This window comes from Brachionichthys hirsutus, chromosome 21, assembly GCF_040956055.1.
Source record: "Brachionichthys hirsutus isolate HB-005 chromosome 21, CSIRO-AGI_Bhir_v1, whole genome shotgun sequence".
Taxonomy (NCBI): Eukaryota; Metazoa; Chordata; class Actinopteri; order Lophiiformes; family Brachionichthyidae; genus Brachionichthys; species Brachionichthys hirsutus.
The window spans coordinates 9905284-9924244 of NC_090917.1; the positions used below are offsets into that span (position 1 = coordinate 9905284).

General features: G+C 45.6%; 1 protein-coding gene across 1 annotated transcript; it reads right to left on the reverse strand.

The window, feature by feature from the left end:
• Positions 1–207: 207 nt before the first annotated feature.
• gsg1l2b (gsg1-like 2b) lies at positions 208–12921 on the reverse strand. The gene is made up of 5 exons (XM_068754525.1): positions 12621–12921; positions 9936–9983; positions 9230–9382; positions 1791–1902; positions 208–508 (listed from the first exon to the last, which is right to left on the reverse strand). The coding sequence occupies exons 1-5, from the start codon at positions 12919–12921 to the stop codon at positions 208–210; spliced, it is 915 nt and encodes a 304-aa protein (XP_068610626.1).
• Between the last annotated feature and the right edge of the window lie 6040 nt (positions 12922–18961).

The window sequence follows — 18961 nt, forward strand, 5'->3', positions numbered from 1 at the left end:
ACGCTGAGGACCAGGCTGTGTTACTTGATTCCCCCACTTTGAAAGAGGCTGAAACTGAAGCAGACATCGTGTTCAGCCCGTAGCTAGGTACGACCACGGAGCCGGTGCCGGTGCTGCACGCCGTCTGGGCCAGCGCCCTGCTGTGTAATGGACGCGGTGAATGGTTGTGTTGTTACCAGTAACTCCATTGCCTGTATTGGACGTCCTCTAGCAGTACTCCTCTCCCTGCGGGTCGGGCAGGTCGTTGAGGTCCAGGAAGATGGAGGCGTTGGACAGCTTGCGGCCGCTGGACGACAGGTCCAGCAGCTCCTCCGCGGTGCTGGGCACCGAGCTGATGTACATGTCCCACACCTGTTCTGGAGAGTCCAGCTCCAGCAGCTTCTGCTTGATCTTCAGGTTCTTCTCAATGTTCCTGCGCTTGTGCTTGAACTCCAGGATGGTTTTGGTGTAGCGGTTGATGGTGGTGACCGAAGACGCCATGCAGGCCGTGAAGGAGCCCCATGCCAGACTAGTGGAAAGACGGAACAGCAAATAAATGTATTCATTCTGAAAGTCATTGGATGCATTTAAAATGTCATTATTTAAAGAACAAAAAAGACCTGAAATAAAAAATGTTGTTAAACAAACAGGTCACTTTTTAATGATCAAACTATAAACTATATTCTGATAGAGAAACTTAAAACCTCACATTCACAAGACAAGCGGCTATAAAAAATATCGATACAACAATGATGTACAGCAGCTTGTAAAAGTATCATAGCCCTTGACGTTTTCCACATTACTACCACAAATATAAATATGTTTTAGCACAAAGACTAGAAAACGATAGACGATTTCAATGTGCAGTGAGTCAACACTTTGTGGAACGGCCTTCTGCTGCAGCTCCAGCTCTAGGCTTTGGGGGACGCCTCGACCAGCTGCACATCTGGAGACTGAGACCTGTGACCATTCTCCTTTGTGAAACAGCTGGAGCGTTGGTGAACGAGCTTTCAGATCGGGCCACAGACGCTCGCTTGGATCTGCGTCTGGACTTTGACGGGGCCGTTGCAACACATGAGCAGGTTTTGTTCTAGGCCATTCAGGGTCGTTGTCCTGCTGGAAGATGACCCCCCCCCCCTCGCCCCAGTCTCAAGTCTTTCACAGGTATTCTTCCATGCTTGCCCTGCATTTGGCTCCACCCATCTTCCCATAATCTCTGACCACCTTCTCTGTCCCTGGAGAAGCCCCCCCAGCGCATGATGCTGCCACCACCGTGTTTGAGGGGGGGGGGGGGGGGGGGGTGTTACAATCAAATATATTGATGTTTGTGGTTATAACATGACAACATGTGGAAACGTTCAAGGGGTATCAATACTTTTACAAGCCACTGCATATAATAATGTCACATTAAATTGTTATTTAAGATGTTTGAGCTGCTGGTCTGAGTTTAATTTAATACATGTCATATTTTAAATAAGAGCATCACACTTTGGTTGAATCAAAGTTTAACCTGCAACAACAAACTCAAAGGAGAAAAATAGCAACTCAAATAAGAGAAATGCACTAAATAAGCTGGACTGACAACACTAACTTATTTATTTGTATTTATTTTCATCTCCATTAGCTGGAACAAACTCAGCTAATCTTCCTGGAGTTAATATAACATGTTGCTCAGCAGTTTTCACTGGTGTAAATATTCAATTCTAAAAGAGTCAGAAGGAGATCAATGTAAAAGCAATGTAAATAAATCAGTGGGAACCATGTCTAACTGAGAAGCTAGTCAGTGACCTAAAGACAGGCGGTGAACTCACACGTACGACCAGCTGTAGTCCCACGTCTGAGGCTTCCAGTCCTCCGGGCCCATGCTGACCGTCAGCTGGAAGGCTGTGGTGAACATCATGTGGGCCACCATACCCAGCAGACCTGGCCAACAGGTAACAGAGCAGAGACAGGTGAAGAACACCGGCCTCCTCTTCAACGCTAGTCCCCTCAGTCACCAGGGGGTGGCAGTGTTGCATCACCTGAAGCCACTGACAGGAACTTTGTTGATCCAGTCCCTTTAATTAATCCTGCCATTACTTCTCAAGCCCCTCTGATGCAAAGTTAGATGGAGCTTCTTATTCCAAAAAACATTTATGATGCTGCTGCAGTATTTTCTTAAATGACAGAAGAAGATGACAAACAAAGAATAAATTGGACTCTTCATTGAAGCAGTTAAGTTAAGCTTTTATTTATTTTGTATTTAAAAAACCTTTAATACAACAAATACTGTGACAATTTTCACCAGGCTCGAGGTGATGGACGTGCCCAAGCCTGAAGTCACGTACCAGCAGCAGATGACGTCAGAGGTTGCCTTACTTCTCACTGATTTCAAACTATGATCCGACCGCAGGCACCTTTCTCTTGGGTAAGATTTCAGCATTAAGCCAAAAAAAGTGCTTTTTGTCTCCTCCTTTTGGTAGTTTGGGGAATGGCACAAACACTTTTTGTTGCACCTCCATGATATCTCTAACTCTACACATGTTTCTCGGCTCAGTTTGGCAACATGGCACAGATTCCATGGATCCGAGACGCCGTCAAAGCTGCCTGACAAGAAAATAGATGTTCAGGTGGTCCCCATGAAATAACATCAGTCGTAATGAAAATGTTTGAGAGACGGATCAGAAGCGAGCTCTTAAAGCAGACGCAACCTCAAATCCATCGACCCCTCTGCTCTCGCTGCACTCCTTACCACCAAGCTGGCCATCTCCCCTCCCCCACCGTCTGATAACCCCTCTGAACTGGTCACACACTACAACGATACTCTCTCCTCCTGTCTTGATGAACTTGCCCCTACAAAAACTAAACTGGTCAACTTCATCCATACTGCTCCCTGGTTCACCCCTGAACTCCATAACCTGAAATCACGTAAGCGCCAGCTTGAGAGACTGTATAAGAAATCTGGTTTAACTGTCCATCTCCAAGCATACACAGATTTTATACAGGAATATAAAGATGCCTTAAACTCTGCTTGGACGAACTACTACTCCAATCTCATCCACTCCAATAATCAATATAACCAATAATCCAAAATCTCTTTTCTCTACAATCAACACACTACTTAAGCCTAAAGATAACACCTCCTCATCCTTTACTGTCACCAAATGCAATAGTTTCCTATCTTTTTTCCAGTTCCAGTTTCCTTTTCCCCCCAACTCACCTAGCTCCTCCTGATTCACCGTTCTCTAGTTCCACTCAGCAACTATTTCACTTCACCCCCATCTCATCTGTACAGCTCACTCAGTTTCTAACAGGCATTAAAACTCCAACCTGCTCCCTAGATCCTATTCCCTCTCCACTCGTTAAAACTTGTCTCCCCATAATCTCTCCGCTGATCACTAGAATCATAAACTCCTCAATCACTTCTGGCTCTGTTCCACAGTCTCTCAAGTTGGCAGCTATCACCCCAATACTCAAAAAACCTGGACTTGACCCTGAAAAACTATCAAATTTCCGGCCCATATCCAACCTCCCCTTCCTGTCTAAAATTCTAGAGCGTGTCATTGCTGCACAACTTCAGACTCACCTCAACGCCAACAGTCTGTTTGAACCATTCCACACTGCACTGAAACAGCATTAATCAAAGTCACCAACGATCCCCTCCTCTCCTCCGACTCCGGCCATCTCAGCATTCTCATCCTTCTGGACCTCACCGCAGCATTTGACACCATCAGCCATTCCATCCTCCTGTCCCGCCTCAAGACGACCCTCAACATCACCGGCTCCGCTCCGTCCTGGCTTCAGTCCTACCTCACAAACCGACAACAGTTAATTTATATCAACCACGGCTCCTCCTCTACAGCCCCACTATTACAAGGTGTCCCCCAAGGTTCAGTGCTTGGTCCTCTCCTCTTCATCCTCCCGCTTGGCAACATCATCCGTCGTCATTCCCTCCATTTCAACCGTTATGCTAACGACATACAACTCTACATTTCCACTAATTCCATAGACTCCAAGCTCCACTCCACACTCACCAGCTGCTTAACCCGACCTCAAAAGTTGGATGAAACAAAACTTCCTCAAACTGAACAGCAACAAAACAGACATAATCCTCATTGGTTCAAAAACATCACACAATCCACCCAACATCGACAACACCCCCCTCACTCCTTCCCCACTCATCCATTCATTTCATGAATATGAATATATTTATTGGATAGAATGTTAGAGTACAAGTACAGTCACACAGTAGCATGTATTACAGTACATGCTACTGTTAAACAAATAACCCGGACTGCATTCTTTCATCTCAAGAACATAGCTCGCCTCCTCACTCACCTTCGCCGCTGGTGAAACACTGATCCATGCTTTCGTCACATCCAGAATCGACTACTGCAGTAGTGCTCGCTATGGTACACCATCAAAAACCCTACATAAACTGCAATACATTCAAAACTCCGCTGCTCGCCTCCTCACCCACACCCACACCCGCTCCCGTGAACACATCACCCCGGTCCTTAAAAACCTTCACTGGCTCCCGGTCCCCCAACAAATACAGTTCAAAGTCCTTCTCATCACTTTCAAAGCGCTCCATAATCTGCCCCCCCCCTACCTCACAGATCTGCTCCATCATCACACCCCATCTCGTTCCCTCCGCTCCGCCGACGCCAACCTCCTGTCCGTCCCCTGTAGGACCAAGCTCCGAACCTGGGGAGACAGAGCCTTCTCCATCGCTGCCCCCACTCTCTGGAACTCACTACCCCAACCACTAAGAACACCTTCAAGAAAGAACTAAAAACACATCTGTTCAACATTGCTTTTAATGTATAATTTTACTTTTTACATTTTATTGAATTTTAAACTGTGTTCACTTTTTATTGTCTGTATTTCTGTATTTCTTTGCTGTTTTTATGTTATGTGCACTGTGTAAAGCGACTTTGAGTTTCCAGAAAAGCGCCAAATAAATAAAATGTATTATTATTATTATTATATTTTGTGCTCCTGAGTTAATGTTGCTGATCAATTTTAATGTATTATTATTTATTGATGGTATTTAATTTAATTTATTATTTAATTGTATAAATTGTAGTTTAAGGATTAAAATGTCAGGCAAATTGATGTACTTCAAATATTTTCTGTTGCAGACAAAATAAATGGTAATAAAGTTATTCTTTGTTGTAGGTTGATCTATATTTCTTTCTTTTTCATATTTCTTTTTATGTTAATAAGGATTGAAGAGTGGTATTATAATTGAGAAGCACTGTATTAATTAATGGTCAGGTCATTGAGCAGGTTCAATCATACAAGGACCTCGGGACCATCATTGATAGCAGTTTGACATTTGGAGAGAACAGTGAAGCAGTGAGCAAGAGGGGTCAGCAGCGACGCCACTGCTTGAGGAAGCTGATCATGAAAATGTTTTATCACTCCTTTATCGAACTATCATGAAAATGTTTTATCACTCCTTTATCGAACTATCATGAAAATGTTTTATCACTCCTTTATCGAACTATCATGAAAATGTTTTATCACTCCTTTATCGAACTATCATGACGATGTTTTATCACTCCTTTATTGAACTATGACAATGTTTTATCACTCCTTTATCGAACTATCATGAAGATGTTTTATCACTCCTTTATCGAACTATCATGAAGATGTTTTATCACTCCTTTATCGAACTATCATGAAAATGTTTTATCACTCCTTTACTGAACTATCATGACGATGTTTTATCACTCCTTTATTGAACTATCATGACAATGTTTTATCACTCCTTTATTGAACTATCATGATGATGTTTTATCACTCTTTCATCGAACTATCATGACGATGTTTTATCACTCCTTTATTGAACTATCGTGATGATGTGACACCGTTCTGACACCGTAGCTAGGCTAACACAAAGCTCCAGCTCTGTTGACCCTTTTGTCCCGATAGGTCTCAGTAGTGAAGATTTCATGAACTTCTTCAGTACCAAAATCGAATCTATTAGGGACGTCATTCATCAGCGTCTGCCTTCGTGTGGCATTGACCCCCCCCCTGGCAATGGAAGTAGAGATACGACTGTTACTCTTGATGGTTACTTGGATAGCTTCACCCCCATTAACTTGCAGCAAATGAGGGCAGCTATTGCCTCATCTAAACCGTGCAATTGTCTCTTAGACCCGGTCCCAACTAAGCTACTTAAAGAAGTCTTCCCCTCAATCAGTATTGCTTTGCTAAATACGATTAATCTATCTTTACTCACAGGCTATGTACCCAAGTCTTTTGAAACAGCAGTCATTAAACCGCTTTTCAGAAAACCAACATTGGATCCTGATGTCTTGGCTAACTATCGGCCAATTTCAAACCTTCCATTCCTGTCAAAGCTTTTAGAAAAAGCAGTTTCCAGTCAGCTGTGTGAATTCTTACAAGACAATCAGTTATTTGAGGTTTTCCAGTCGGGTTTCAGAGCTCATCATAGCACAGAGACAGCATTAGTTAAAGTCACCAATGACCTTTAATAGCGTCTGATAATGGACTTGTCTCCGTGCTTATTTTATTAGATCTCAGTGCAGCCTTTGACACAATAGATCATCAGATTCTGTTACAGAGGCTGGAACGATCTGTTGGTGTTAGAGGATCTGCATTGAACTGGTTTAGATCATATTTATCTGATAGATTTCAGTTTGTACGTGTTCATGATGAATCTTCTACGTACACTGAAGTTAAATATGGAGTTCCACAGGGTTCAGTGCTTGGACCTATTCTGTTCACGCTGTATATGCTACCCTTAGGTAACATTATTAAGAAACATAGCATAAATTTCCACTGCTATGCGGACGATACACAAGTATACCTGTCAGTTCAGCCAGACAAAGTCGATCAGTTGGTTAGACTTCAGACGTGCCTTAAGGACATTAACTCCTGGATGACCGAGAACTTCCTGTTATTAAACCTAAATAAAACTGAGGTTCTGGTTCTTGGGCCAAAGCATCTCAGAAATGTTTGTTCTAGTGTTGTAGTTGAACTAGATGGCGTCTCAGTGTCCACCAGCACCACTGCCAAGAATCTGGGGGTAATCTTTGATCAGGACCTGTCCTTTCAGTCCCAGATAAAGCATATTTCAAGGACTGCGTTCTTTCACCTTCGGAATATTTCAAAAGTCAGGCACCTACTGACCCGAAAAGATGCAGAAAAAAATAGTCCATGCTTTTGTGACTTCCAGACTGGCCTACTGCAACTCCTTACTGTCCGGCTGCCCAAAAAAGTCTATTAAACATCTCCAGCTAATCCAGAATGCAGCAGCTTGTGTTCTAACAGGAACCAGACTGAGAGAACACATTTCCCCTGTTCAGGCGTCTCTGCATTGGCTTCCTGTTAGGGAACGGATTGAATATAAAATCCTTCTACTCACTTTTAAAGCCCTCACCGGCCAGGCCCCTCCTTACCTTACAGAGATGATTATCCCGTATTGCCCCACTAGGACCCTGCGGTCCCAAAATGCTGGCCTGCTCGTGGTTCCAAAAATTTCCAAGAGCAGACAGGGGGGCGGAGCTTTCAGTTATCAAGCTCCTTTATTGTGGAATCGGCTCCCTGATTGGTTCGTGAGACAGACACCATCTCTATGTTCAAGAGTAGATTAAAGACTTTCCTTTTTAACAAAGCTTATAACTAATCAATGCAGTAATCAGTATAATCAATATGCTGTCATTAGGCAGCATTGGTGGCTTAACATCATGACACACCGAGCTCCTCCCCCTTTATCTGGTTATTCATGTTATAAATATATGTCAGTAATCTCTCTCTCTTCCTGTAGTCTTGTTCGCTCTCTCCCGCTGTTTGTCCCTCTCTCTCTTTCAGGTCCTTCTGTCCGTGGTGCTGCAGAACCTGGACCTGTGTCCCTCAACACTGAAGTCCACGTCGCTAGCATTAGCATTTATAGCTTTATATTGCTAGCATTAGCATTTAGTTTTTGTCTGCTCCTGCTCTGTCTCGCTATCACTTCCCTATCCATCTCCTTGACTCGTCTCCGACCTGCCATTCTCTCTCTCTCTCTCTCTCTCTCTCTCTCTCAACCCAGCCGGTCAGACAGATGGCCGTCCACCATGAGCCTAGGTTCTGTCCAAGGTTTCTGCCCGTTAAAGGGAAGTTTTTCCTTGCCTCCGTTGCTCTCGTGGGTCAAGTTGGGTTCTGTGTTTCCCTGCAGGTCTTTCCCTGCTAATTCTGTAAAGTGCCTTGAGATGACTTTATGTTGTGATCTGGTGCTATATAAATAAAACTGAATTGAATTGAATTGAATGTTTTATCACTCCTTCATCGAACTATCATGATGGTGTTTTATCACTCCTTCATCGAACTATCATGAAAATGTTTTATCACTCCTTCATCGAACTATCATGAAAATGTTTTATCACTCCTTTATTGAGAGTGTTGTCTCCTTTTCTTTGGTGTCATGGTTTGGCCAGGCTAATCTGAAATAGAAAAAGGGGTTGAATGTCATTGCTAAATGGTCAGGTCTTCTGCTTGGTGAAGCTCAGACCAGCCCTGCAGAGGATCGCCTCCTCCGTGTTGCAGGATGACCTGCGCCCCCCCCCCTGTACGGTCACTATGTCGGGCGGAGGTTTTTAGTGCCAACCAAATTGCTTCGTCCCGACTGCTGTGAGTCTGCTGAATAAGCGTTAGTCGGCAGTTCCTCATGTATTTTAATCCTTCATCTTTTTATCGGGTTTAATTTTAATCGTAGTCTTAATCTTGTGTTGTTGATATTTATTATTATTATGGTTAGCAAACGTTTTTATGACATCTTGGTTACTGGGGCTGATGAAATATTAGTTGAGTACTTTTATATGTTTGCTGGTTTGAATGGAAATATGATGTTTTATCTCATCTCAAAGCAAATCAATTCTACCTACGGGTACAAATAAATTAACCTTGAACCTTGATAACATGCTGTACCTGACTCAATATAAGGGCTACAGGTCTTCAGTATTTCCTGGATCTTACCTGTCTGTCACTGAGACGCTGTGTCGAGCACAGAGTCTCTTACTGGCGATTCACTGCACAGAGCGGGACGTTAGATACAGAGTGGATTAGAGGGAAGGTCATTGTTAAATCTTCTGCCGAGAGAGTGAGGCAGACTGCAAAGCAGCTGGGACTCTTCTGACTGTCCTCAATAGGTGATTGGTTGGATGTCAGGATCGTCACACGGAATCCACTGAGGACTCGTCTGCTTTTATGTCTAACTAAGGTAGCTGATGCGTTCCGCCTTGATGTCGGCCCTACTCACCTGACAGCACAGTGAAAATGGCAGCAAAGGCATTGAGCTTCAGGCCATCGATGACGTTGCCAAATTGGCACACCTCTATGGACATGAGGATGCCCCCGGTGGCCAACAGGAGGATGTACAGGCACTCTGCAACGATGCACAGCCACAGCACACCTATAAAGAGATTGGATTAGAAAAACGAATCCCAAAGAGGAAGCAGAAATATGTATTCATGCTGTGGGATTGAGGGTCGATGGTGGAGGGGTTGTGGTGCCAGGAACAGAAAGAGACGAGATATGAGAGGGCTAGGAAATGAAGGAGAATGGGATGGGAATGGTGCAACACTGACCCTGTCACCTTCAAAGTCAGATGACAGGTATGTTTTATACCAAGGGGCATGAGCTTCCTGAGCTCAGACTGAAACAGCTGGTGTTTGTGTGGCTGCTTAATCTGTAATTTAACATATCCCTGCATAAATTATGAAAGCTGTCTAACCCTAACGGTAAAAAATGACCCCTCCAGAACAGCTTATTTATAGCGAGACCACAATGTCGGCAGAGATAATGTCATAAAGGTTTGTATTCCTCGCCCCGCAAAACTTCTCTGCCTCACAGTAACACTCTCCTCCTGATTGGACCATCGTGAGAATACAGTTGATTTACATCCTTTTGCACCAGTGAGATGACATTGCATGAATCCATGATGGCTGCTACAGTCGTGTCCTTACCTCTTTCATTAGAAGGTGCAACATAAAGGAAACTTCTGCATTTTTCACCTGGAAAACATCAGAATTCATTCATTTCATTTCCACTCAGAGAATGGATTTAAGATCATCGGTGAATCAGAGATTTATTTCATCTGTATCCCATCAGTTGTCCTGGTCTATAAAATGTCACAACCATTGACAAACAGAATGTAGACGATTGGATCCAATTTGTGTTCCTTCTTGTTCACTAATGAGCTCCCATCGGAATGTCTGCTCTCTAATCTGGGTTGGAGCAGTGAGTCAGACGTGTGTTCACAGGGAGTCAGACGTGTGTTCAGAGTGAGTCAGACGTGTGTTCAGAGGGAGTCAGACGTGTGTTCACAGGGAGTCAGACGTGTGTTCAGAGGGAGTCAGACGTGTGTTCAGAGGGAGTCAGACGTGTGTTCACAGGGAGTCAGACATGTGTTCAGAGGGAGTCAGACGTGTGTTCAGAGGGAATCAGACGTGTGTTCACAGGGAGTAGACGTGTGTTCAGAGTGAGTCAGACGTGTGTTCAGAGTGAGTCAGACGTGTGTTCAGAGGGAGTCAGACGTGTGTTTAGAGGGAGTTAGACGTGTGTTCAGAGTGAGTCAGACGTGTGTTCACAGGGAGTCAGACGTGTGTTCACAGGGAGTAGACGTGTGTTCAGAGTGAGTCAGACGTGTGTTCAGAGGGAGTCAGACGTGTGTTCAGAGGGAGTCAGACGTGTGTTCACAGGGAGTCAGACGTGTGTTCACAAGGAGTAGACGTGTGTTCAGAGTGAGTCAGACGTGTGTTCAGAGGGAGTCAGACGTGTGTTTAGAGGGAGTCAGATGTGTGTTCACAGGGAGTAGACGTGTGTTCAGAGGGAGTCAGACGTGTGTTCAGAGTGAGTCAGACGTGTGTTCACAGGGAGTCAGACGTGTGTTCAGAGGGAGTCAGGCGTGTGTTCAGAGTGAGTCAGACGTGTGTTCAGAGGGAGTCAGACGTGTGTTCAGAGGGAGTCAGGTGTGTGTTCAGAGTGAGTCAGACGTGTGTTCACAGGGAGTCAGACGTGTGTTCACAGGGAGTCAGACGTGTGTTCAGAGGGAGTCAGACGTCTGTTCAGAGTGAGTCAGACGTGTGTTCAGAGGGAGTCAGACGTGTGTTCAGAGGGAGTCAGACGTGTGTTCACAGGGAGTCAGACGTGTGTTCAGAGGGAGTCAGACGTGTGTTTAGAGGGAGTCAGACGTGTGTTCACAGGGAGTCAGACGTGTGTTCACAGGGAGTCAGACGTGTGTTTAGAGGGAGTCAGACGTGTGTTCAGAGGAAGTCAGACGTGTGTTCAGAGGGAGTCAGACGTGTGTTCAGAGGGAGTCAGACGTGTGTTTAGAGGGAGTCAGACGTGTGTTCAGAGGAAGTCAGACGTGTGTTCAGAGGGAGTCAGACGTGTGTTCAGAGGGAGTCAGACGTGTGTTCAGAGGGAGTCAGACGTGTGTTCAGAGGGAGTCAGACTTGTGTTCAGAGGGAGTCAGACTTGTGTTCAGACGGAGTCAGACTTGTGTTCAGAGGGAGTCAGACGTGTGTTCAGAGGGAGTCAGGCGTGTGTTCAGAGTGAGTCAGACGTGTGTTCACAGGGAGTCAGACGTGTGTTCACAGGGAGTCAGACGTGTGTTCAGAGGGAGTCAGACGTGTGTTCAGAGGGAGTCAGACGTGTGTTCAGAGGGAGTCAGGCGTGTGTTCAGAGTGAGTCAGACGTGTGTTCACAGGGAGTCAGACGTGTGTTCACAGGGAGTCAGACGTGTGTTCACAGGGAGTCAGACGTGTGTTCAGAGGGAGTCAGACGTGTGTTCAGAGTGAGTCAGACGTGTGTTCAGAGGGAGTCAGACGTGTGTTCAGAGGGAGTCAGACGTGTGTTCACAGGGAGTCAGACGTGTGTTCAGAGGGAGTCAGACGTGTGTTTAGAGGGAGTCAGACGTGTGTTCACAGGGAGTCAGACGTGTGTTCACAGGGAGTCAGACGTGTGTTTAGAGGGAGTCAGACGTGTGTTCAGAGGAAGTCAGACGTGTGTTCAGAGGGAGTCAGACGTGTGTTCAGAGGGAGTCAGACGTGTGTTCAGAGGGAGTCAGACGTGTGTTCAGAGGGAGTCAGACTTGTGTTCAGAGGGAGTCAGACTTGTGTTCAGACGGAGTCAGACTTGTGTTCAGAGGGAGTCAGACGTGTGTTTGGCAGTCAGTGCTGTTATGTGATTTTTTTTTAATGTTGTCAACACATCATTATTTATCTGCTTCTTATAAGGAAAAATACTTTTGTTATTATATTTTTGGATGTTTTGTTGAAACAAAACAAGGTTTTTGACATTTTAAAGCCCACAGGCACAAATACAACATTTAATTTGAAAAGATCCTCACTTTAATAGACAAAAAAAACCTCATGACTTCTCGTATTTGACTGAGCAAAAAGATGTTTCAACGGTCAACAATGAGGCGGGATTATTCGCTTCTGATCTGTAATCTGATTTTAAAACTATTTGCTGAGATTAACACAGATCTCTTCAGCGGTAAGTAGGATTACATTTTTTTAGATGGACCGTGGGTCCAAGAAGCGCCGTTTATTTTTAGGATCTCCGTGTCTCTCCTTGGCGCGCCTCCGTGCGCGGACCCCTCCGTTCCCGGCGCTGTCCCGGTGCTTCTCCGCACACACACCTACCCATCATGTTGATGTGCTGCTCGCAGGAGAACCAGATGCCGGTGTGGAACTTCCTCATGACGTACTTGTCCTCTCCGGTCTCCCAGATGTACTGCACCATCTTGGTGTTGTTGAGGCTGGAGCTGTTGAACAGGATGCAGAACGCCTGCTTGCCGGCGACCGGCCCGGTGCAGAACGGCTTGGCCACTTTGCGCGTCCCCTCGCACCAGTAGCTGGTGGTGAGCGCCGACACGGCCAGGAACAACGCCAGGAAGTTCAAGGTGAGAGCCAGCGACGCTCTCCTCCGACGGTCTATCCCCATCACGGCAGCGGGGGGAGCGGGACGCCGGGACGCAGACTCCCCCTCTCAAATCCTCATAATCCGGTTATTCCCGTTGATGTAATTGTTGTAGTTGGTCTGGCGCCGACCGTGCGCTCCTCACGTCTGCTGCTCCAGCCCTGCTGACTCCCCATATGTACCCCCCCCCCCCCACACACACACAGACACACCCTCTCAGTCTCATGCCACCACAGCCGATGTGGCTCCATGAGAAATATTCTGCCATGATAAATTAAAAGTGTGTTGTAAATTACATTGTTTTTAATCCACAAATCTAAAATGCTCTTAAATGGAAGAAACTGTATGGCCTTCATCATCATCATCATCATCATCATAAACATCATGATTATCATCATCGTCATCAACATCAGAAAACTAATTCTATCTTAACATTTATGCTTTAATTCATTTTGTGAAATGGCTTTTAAACTCAATAAGTACAGTTTCAGCTGAAATATGTCTCTTCCGGTGGGCGTCGTCTCACCTCTCAGGTGGTTAGAGAGATGAGGACGGCGGTTTAGCGCCACGACTTTATGAGTTCTTAAACGTCATCATGAAATCATTCATCAGGAGTTAGACGAACGAAACCTCTTTCCAATTATAAATTGGTTGTGTAGTTCAGGATTTGATCTTCAGCAGACGAGGTTTGTTCAGACTTGCTATATATAAACAAATCCTAAAATGGCAATACTATGATCAGCCAGCATTCTGCCTCTGATCGGTTAACCCTTTGTAGCCTGAACCACCAAGGAATCGTCAGAACACTGAAAATAAGGTCCTTCTGACAAATTTGTCCAAAAAACAACATACAATGCTCTAATTTAAATACCTTTTGCTAAATCCAGACCTTTTTTCATGGAAAATGCAGATGCAGCTACCAGCTTTTAATAATAATAAAACTTTATTATCCTGCTAAGCCAATAGAGCAGAGGTGACATATTCATACAGCAACTTTTGGGTTGTGTAAAAAGGAATTAAAAGATTATGGGGAAATATTTGTTTCTGCCAACCTTAACTGACCAATCAGCAGTTGAATGGGAGGTTTTAATCAGGGGGAGGAGAATGTGGAGCTGGGGAGGACATGCAAGGTGAGCAATGTCTGATGAGGCTCTTTTAGAAGCTTCACGTTTTCTTTTCTCCAAACAGTGTTATTGCACGCAGCATAGGTTACCCCTCAAAGCCCAATGCGAGGGGCAACAGTCTCGTACAAAGCTGCTCCCTTCTCTTTAAAGGTAACAGAAAGTATTTACCCCCCATGTCCTGCATGAGAGCGCATGAGTCCCGAGACGGACCCGGACCCGTGTCGTTGTGCTGCTGTTGGGACGGGGCGGGCTTTAATTCAGATGCACAGAAACCGTCTCACTACTATATATATAGGGCGGTGCAATGGGCAGCGGTGTGTCCTCACAGCAAGAAGGTTCCAGGTTCGAATCCTATCTGTGTGGAGTCTGTATGTTCTCTCCGGGTTCTCCGGGTCAGACGAAATTGTCCGTAGGTGTGAGTGTGAGCATGGTTGTTTGCCCTGCAACGAGCTGGCGTCTCATCCTGGGTGTACCCTGCTCCAGCAGGAGGCCGTCAAAGAACCTCCACTGTTTGTCCTCAGGTTAAAAGTCATCCTTCTTTCCTCCTTGCTTCGTCTGACCTACCCCCCCCCCCCCACCGCATTGATGCTGCTACACCCTCTGAAGCGATTCCAATGCTCTTCACATTGAACTGGGACTCTGGCTGATATCAGGGATGCATGCGTGGCTTCTGCTTCCCATCACAGCCAGCAGACTCTTAGTGTGCGTGGAGGGGGGGTGACACACGGTTCAGATCCCCCCCAGCTCCCTTCCACCTTCAGGATGATCTTTACCTTGGCTGTAGAGGAGGGGGCTCACTGGGGGGGGGGCGGGGCTAATGCGTCGGTCCCAAATCCAGCCAGCGAGACAGATTCCCATCGTGTGATGACCTTGACGAGCCGTGTGAGCGCAGATGTTTGGTGTTGGCAGCAGAGCCAGTCACCTCTGGTGATGGACAGTCAGAGGACAAGCTGCTGCTCATGGGCGAGGACAAAGTGTCCTCCATGAGAAAGTCACGTTTTTCCTTTCTGACTTATTCTTATAGGCTTTCTATGCGCTCTGTTTATGGGGGGTGGCTGCTGTGATGCTGCGTTACAGCACGGGAGACTGTCCTCTGGGGACGGACGATGGACATCTGTCTCGTAAATGTTCCAAACATGTCCAGCGGCTGCTGTATTTAGGACAGGACACTGGTGACACTGGTCTTCTAGACCACCATTGTTCCGCCACACGCCTTTATTAATGGCACCGCTACCACAAAGTCTTTGTGTCCCTCAACCAAACCGTCATTGTTTATTCTAGAATGGCATTTAGGACCATCGTGTCAAGGGGTAAACATGATGATGTCACAGTTCAAACACGCCTGTTACGTGTGATTCGTTCATGTGGAGGAAATCGGGACGGACAGAACGAGAAGCAACGTGAGACAATGAAGTGAACGCCTCTCAAACGAGATGAGTGAACTCTTTCTCTCCTCTCCTTACCGTATAAAGATAAACCCTCACGGATCTTAATCCAGCGGCTCCAGATTACTGCCCGCCTGATGGAGATGTAGCCACGTTCATGTTCGTTTTTAAACATGACTGATGGAATATTAAAATAACGAGCGTTACAGAATGTAGAAAAAGCCCGAGCTGCACGTTGAGCAGCAACGTTTGGCTTTGTGTGAGTCCGTGAAGTAGATATTATGTTAATTACAAACTCTAATCGTGGAGTTAAGCGTGTCCCTGCACACACACACACACACACACAAGAGTACGCAGTCTTGGATTAAATTAAATTCATTTCCATTAAAACTGAAGTATTTAAGCAACAAAGTGAAACTGAATAAAACGGTCTTTAACTATTCTAATTTTGATATCATTGACATCATTACTATCATCTGTGAACCTCATCGGCAATAAACTGATTCTGATTCTGATTCCTGTTTCGTTCTGTCATACATGACAAAGATGTTTTTACTTTGAGGGTCCAAACTGAAAGATAATACTAATTCGATAAGGAAAGCATTTGGCTGAGTTCTCTCTGCTCGAATTGTTAAATTAAAACAAGAAAATAAATGAAGAGAAACTATTCTAAAAGGAAATGTTACGTTTTATTGATGTTCATTACATCTTTGCATTGCCAGACTGGTAAAGTCGAGTGTATGCCATGACGTCTGTGATGAAGTGATCATGATTTTAATTCTTAGGACACTGGAAAGTGTTTCCCATCATTATCCAAGAGACTCATTTGAACAAAGACATTCATGAGGTTGTAAAATACCTTTAGGTTCATTTTGCTAATTGGATTTTGAATAATTTTCAAAACAGATTTGGACTATAAATATTGAGAAGTGCATTTTGCTTCTTTTGTTAAATGAATAGTGGCTGACAGGCTCCACCCAGCATCCCCCTGCAGGCTCTGATGTTACACCATCAGCTCCACCACCTCCACCCAGCATCCACCTGCAGGCTCTGATGTTACACCATCAGCTCCACCACCTCCACCCAGCATCCACCTGCAGGCTCTGGTTAGAATGTTCCCCATCACGCCTCCACAGAACAACCTAAACCTCTAGAGGTTGGAGCTTAAATACGAAACGAGTAACGATGAATGTTTTTATGATGACTGAACCATGAATCCAGATTCTGCGCATCCACAGCCCCATAAAGCTACAACACACTGTCCTGCTAGTCGGGCTTTGCATTTACACTCCTCTAATGCAGGATAGTCACATTTTATTTTGTGTAAATGCTGCAGTTCATGCTTCAGGCCAGATTGGCAGCAACTGAGGACGTGCAGCATGAACGCATCGCTGCCCTCACACACACCGCCGTGTAGCCGGCTGAAACGGACACGCCTCCACCTTCCACGGCTGACCGCTGCCCCCCCAGATCCTGCTCATCCTAGCTCCTCCGTGCTTCCTGCCGCCGCTGATGATGCCAGCCCTTCCTGGATGACTATGAACATCTACTGTGCCCATTACTGATGCGAGCGCATTTCCACGAGGCCTGGTTCACGCCCGGACTGGCAACAGCCGCTGAAAACAGCGCGGTGCATCCCTCGTTTCCAGTCTCTCTGACTGAATGTCAGGACTTGTCTTCTCAATAAACTGATTCCACCTCAGGAGGAACTCCTCTTTGCTTGAATGGAGTTTACTGCTCCAGTATCGGTGACTCATGACCTCCTCATCGAGGCTCTCAGAGATGCCGTTTAACAGGCTGTCGTGTGTTCGCAGCCTCTCAATGGTTAAGAACTCGGTACACGTTCTCATGTCTGGTAGGAATCACGAACGCGAAGCTGTTAGCAGCCTTTGAAGCATCCTCTGTCCCTTAGCATGCCACACCTGGGGCAGGTACTACTGAGGTTTATCTGAGAGGCAACAGGGGTGAAAACATGCGGTCTCTTATTTTTATGTCGTGGACATGCCATCTGGGCCACGGTCACTGAGGAACTATAAAGTAAGGTACAGCGTCATAGAGCAGGACCTGGATCTCACCTGTGCTGATACAGGTATGCACCTCTTCAGTGTGTGCAGCACCAGGTGGCTGCTGCTTTGTGAGTTAAGTTATAATTGTCGACATTTTAACTGAACTATTTACTTTTAATGTCCTCGGTATAATGAACCTGTGTGGATCAAACTCATAATTCTTTGGGTGAAATTCTCAAGGTTGTTGTTGGTTGTGCATCAAAACACTTTGCCCCCTTTATTCTAGCCGCTACAACTAGATCATTCTCCCCGTTGCACCCGTTCATGTCACATTCCATATTCCATAAGAGTTGTTCCCAGTTATTCTGGCTTTAATGAGAATGTGTTCTATCTACTGACAGCCCCCCCCCCCCCCCAATGCAGACTTTAATGAAACGCTATCCTCCTAACTCCAGATACGAACGCTGTGATGAGGAATAATCAGTCTCATTACGCTGTCACATGCATTCAAGCGTGGGAACGACCCCATCGTAGAGCACCAATCATTTTAGCTGAAGATAAACACAGACACATTTATTCATTCACCTTCTGAACCGCTTTGTCCGACTCCGGATCTCAGCAGGTAGTGGGCGAGAGGCGGGGAACACCCCGGACAAGCCGCCAGTTCATTGCAAACTATTTTATTTCCAGGAGAAATGATTAGCCGTAAAACACAGTACTGTATTGATATTCTAAAACTACTTTTATAATGTAATGTGCACCGTAAAAACAAAGCCTCTTTCTGGCTTCTACAATAACAGACAGTCCTAAAAGGAAAGAGTTGTGTATAATGACAAACATATAAAGGGGAGGAGCTTTCTGCCTTCGCCATTGAAGGACCAGCTGGCTCATCGGCCAACTCTGATTTTGTGGAGAAAGCATCCCGGTCCCCTTACGTCTCCTCCGCCTCCTCTTGGGGAGGTTAAAGGGAGACTCAGGTGGTGGAGCACATTCTCCAATTACACAGCAGATCGGAGGATAACAGGAAAGAAGGGAGCGTCGAAAGAGTGGGAGGAGAAATAAACGACAAATAAAGATCCATACAAAGAGCTGCAGCGGGCGAGAAACGGAAAAACAGCCAGCAAAGGTGCAGAGCAGGAGATCACAGGCATGCAGGAAATAATCTGGCAGGAGAGATCTGGTTCATGAAGCAGGTCGGATGAGGATCGGGTGTGTCTGGAGCGTCACCAACCCCACCTGCTGCAGTCTGATGAGCAATCTGGGCAGGAGAGAAACGGGAAAACTAGACAGAGCAGAACACAATCCTAAAACATGCAGCTTTAAATCACAGCCAATCTGGGATTGAACAAAATCCAAGGTGTCAAAAACCTCATTTGTCATTTCCACGTCTTAATCCTGAGCTAAGGCACCACAACCTGGCTTGAGCTACTTCCTGCCTTGTATTTACGAGCAGAACTAAAGTGCCTGACATTATTACAGTCCATTCATTTATCTCTATCGACTTGTGGAGTGCCTGTTTACTGGAAATGTGCACGAGTGATGCCTCCTG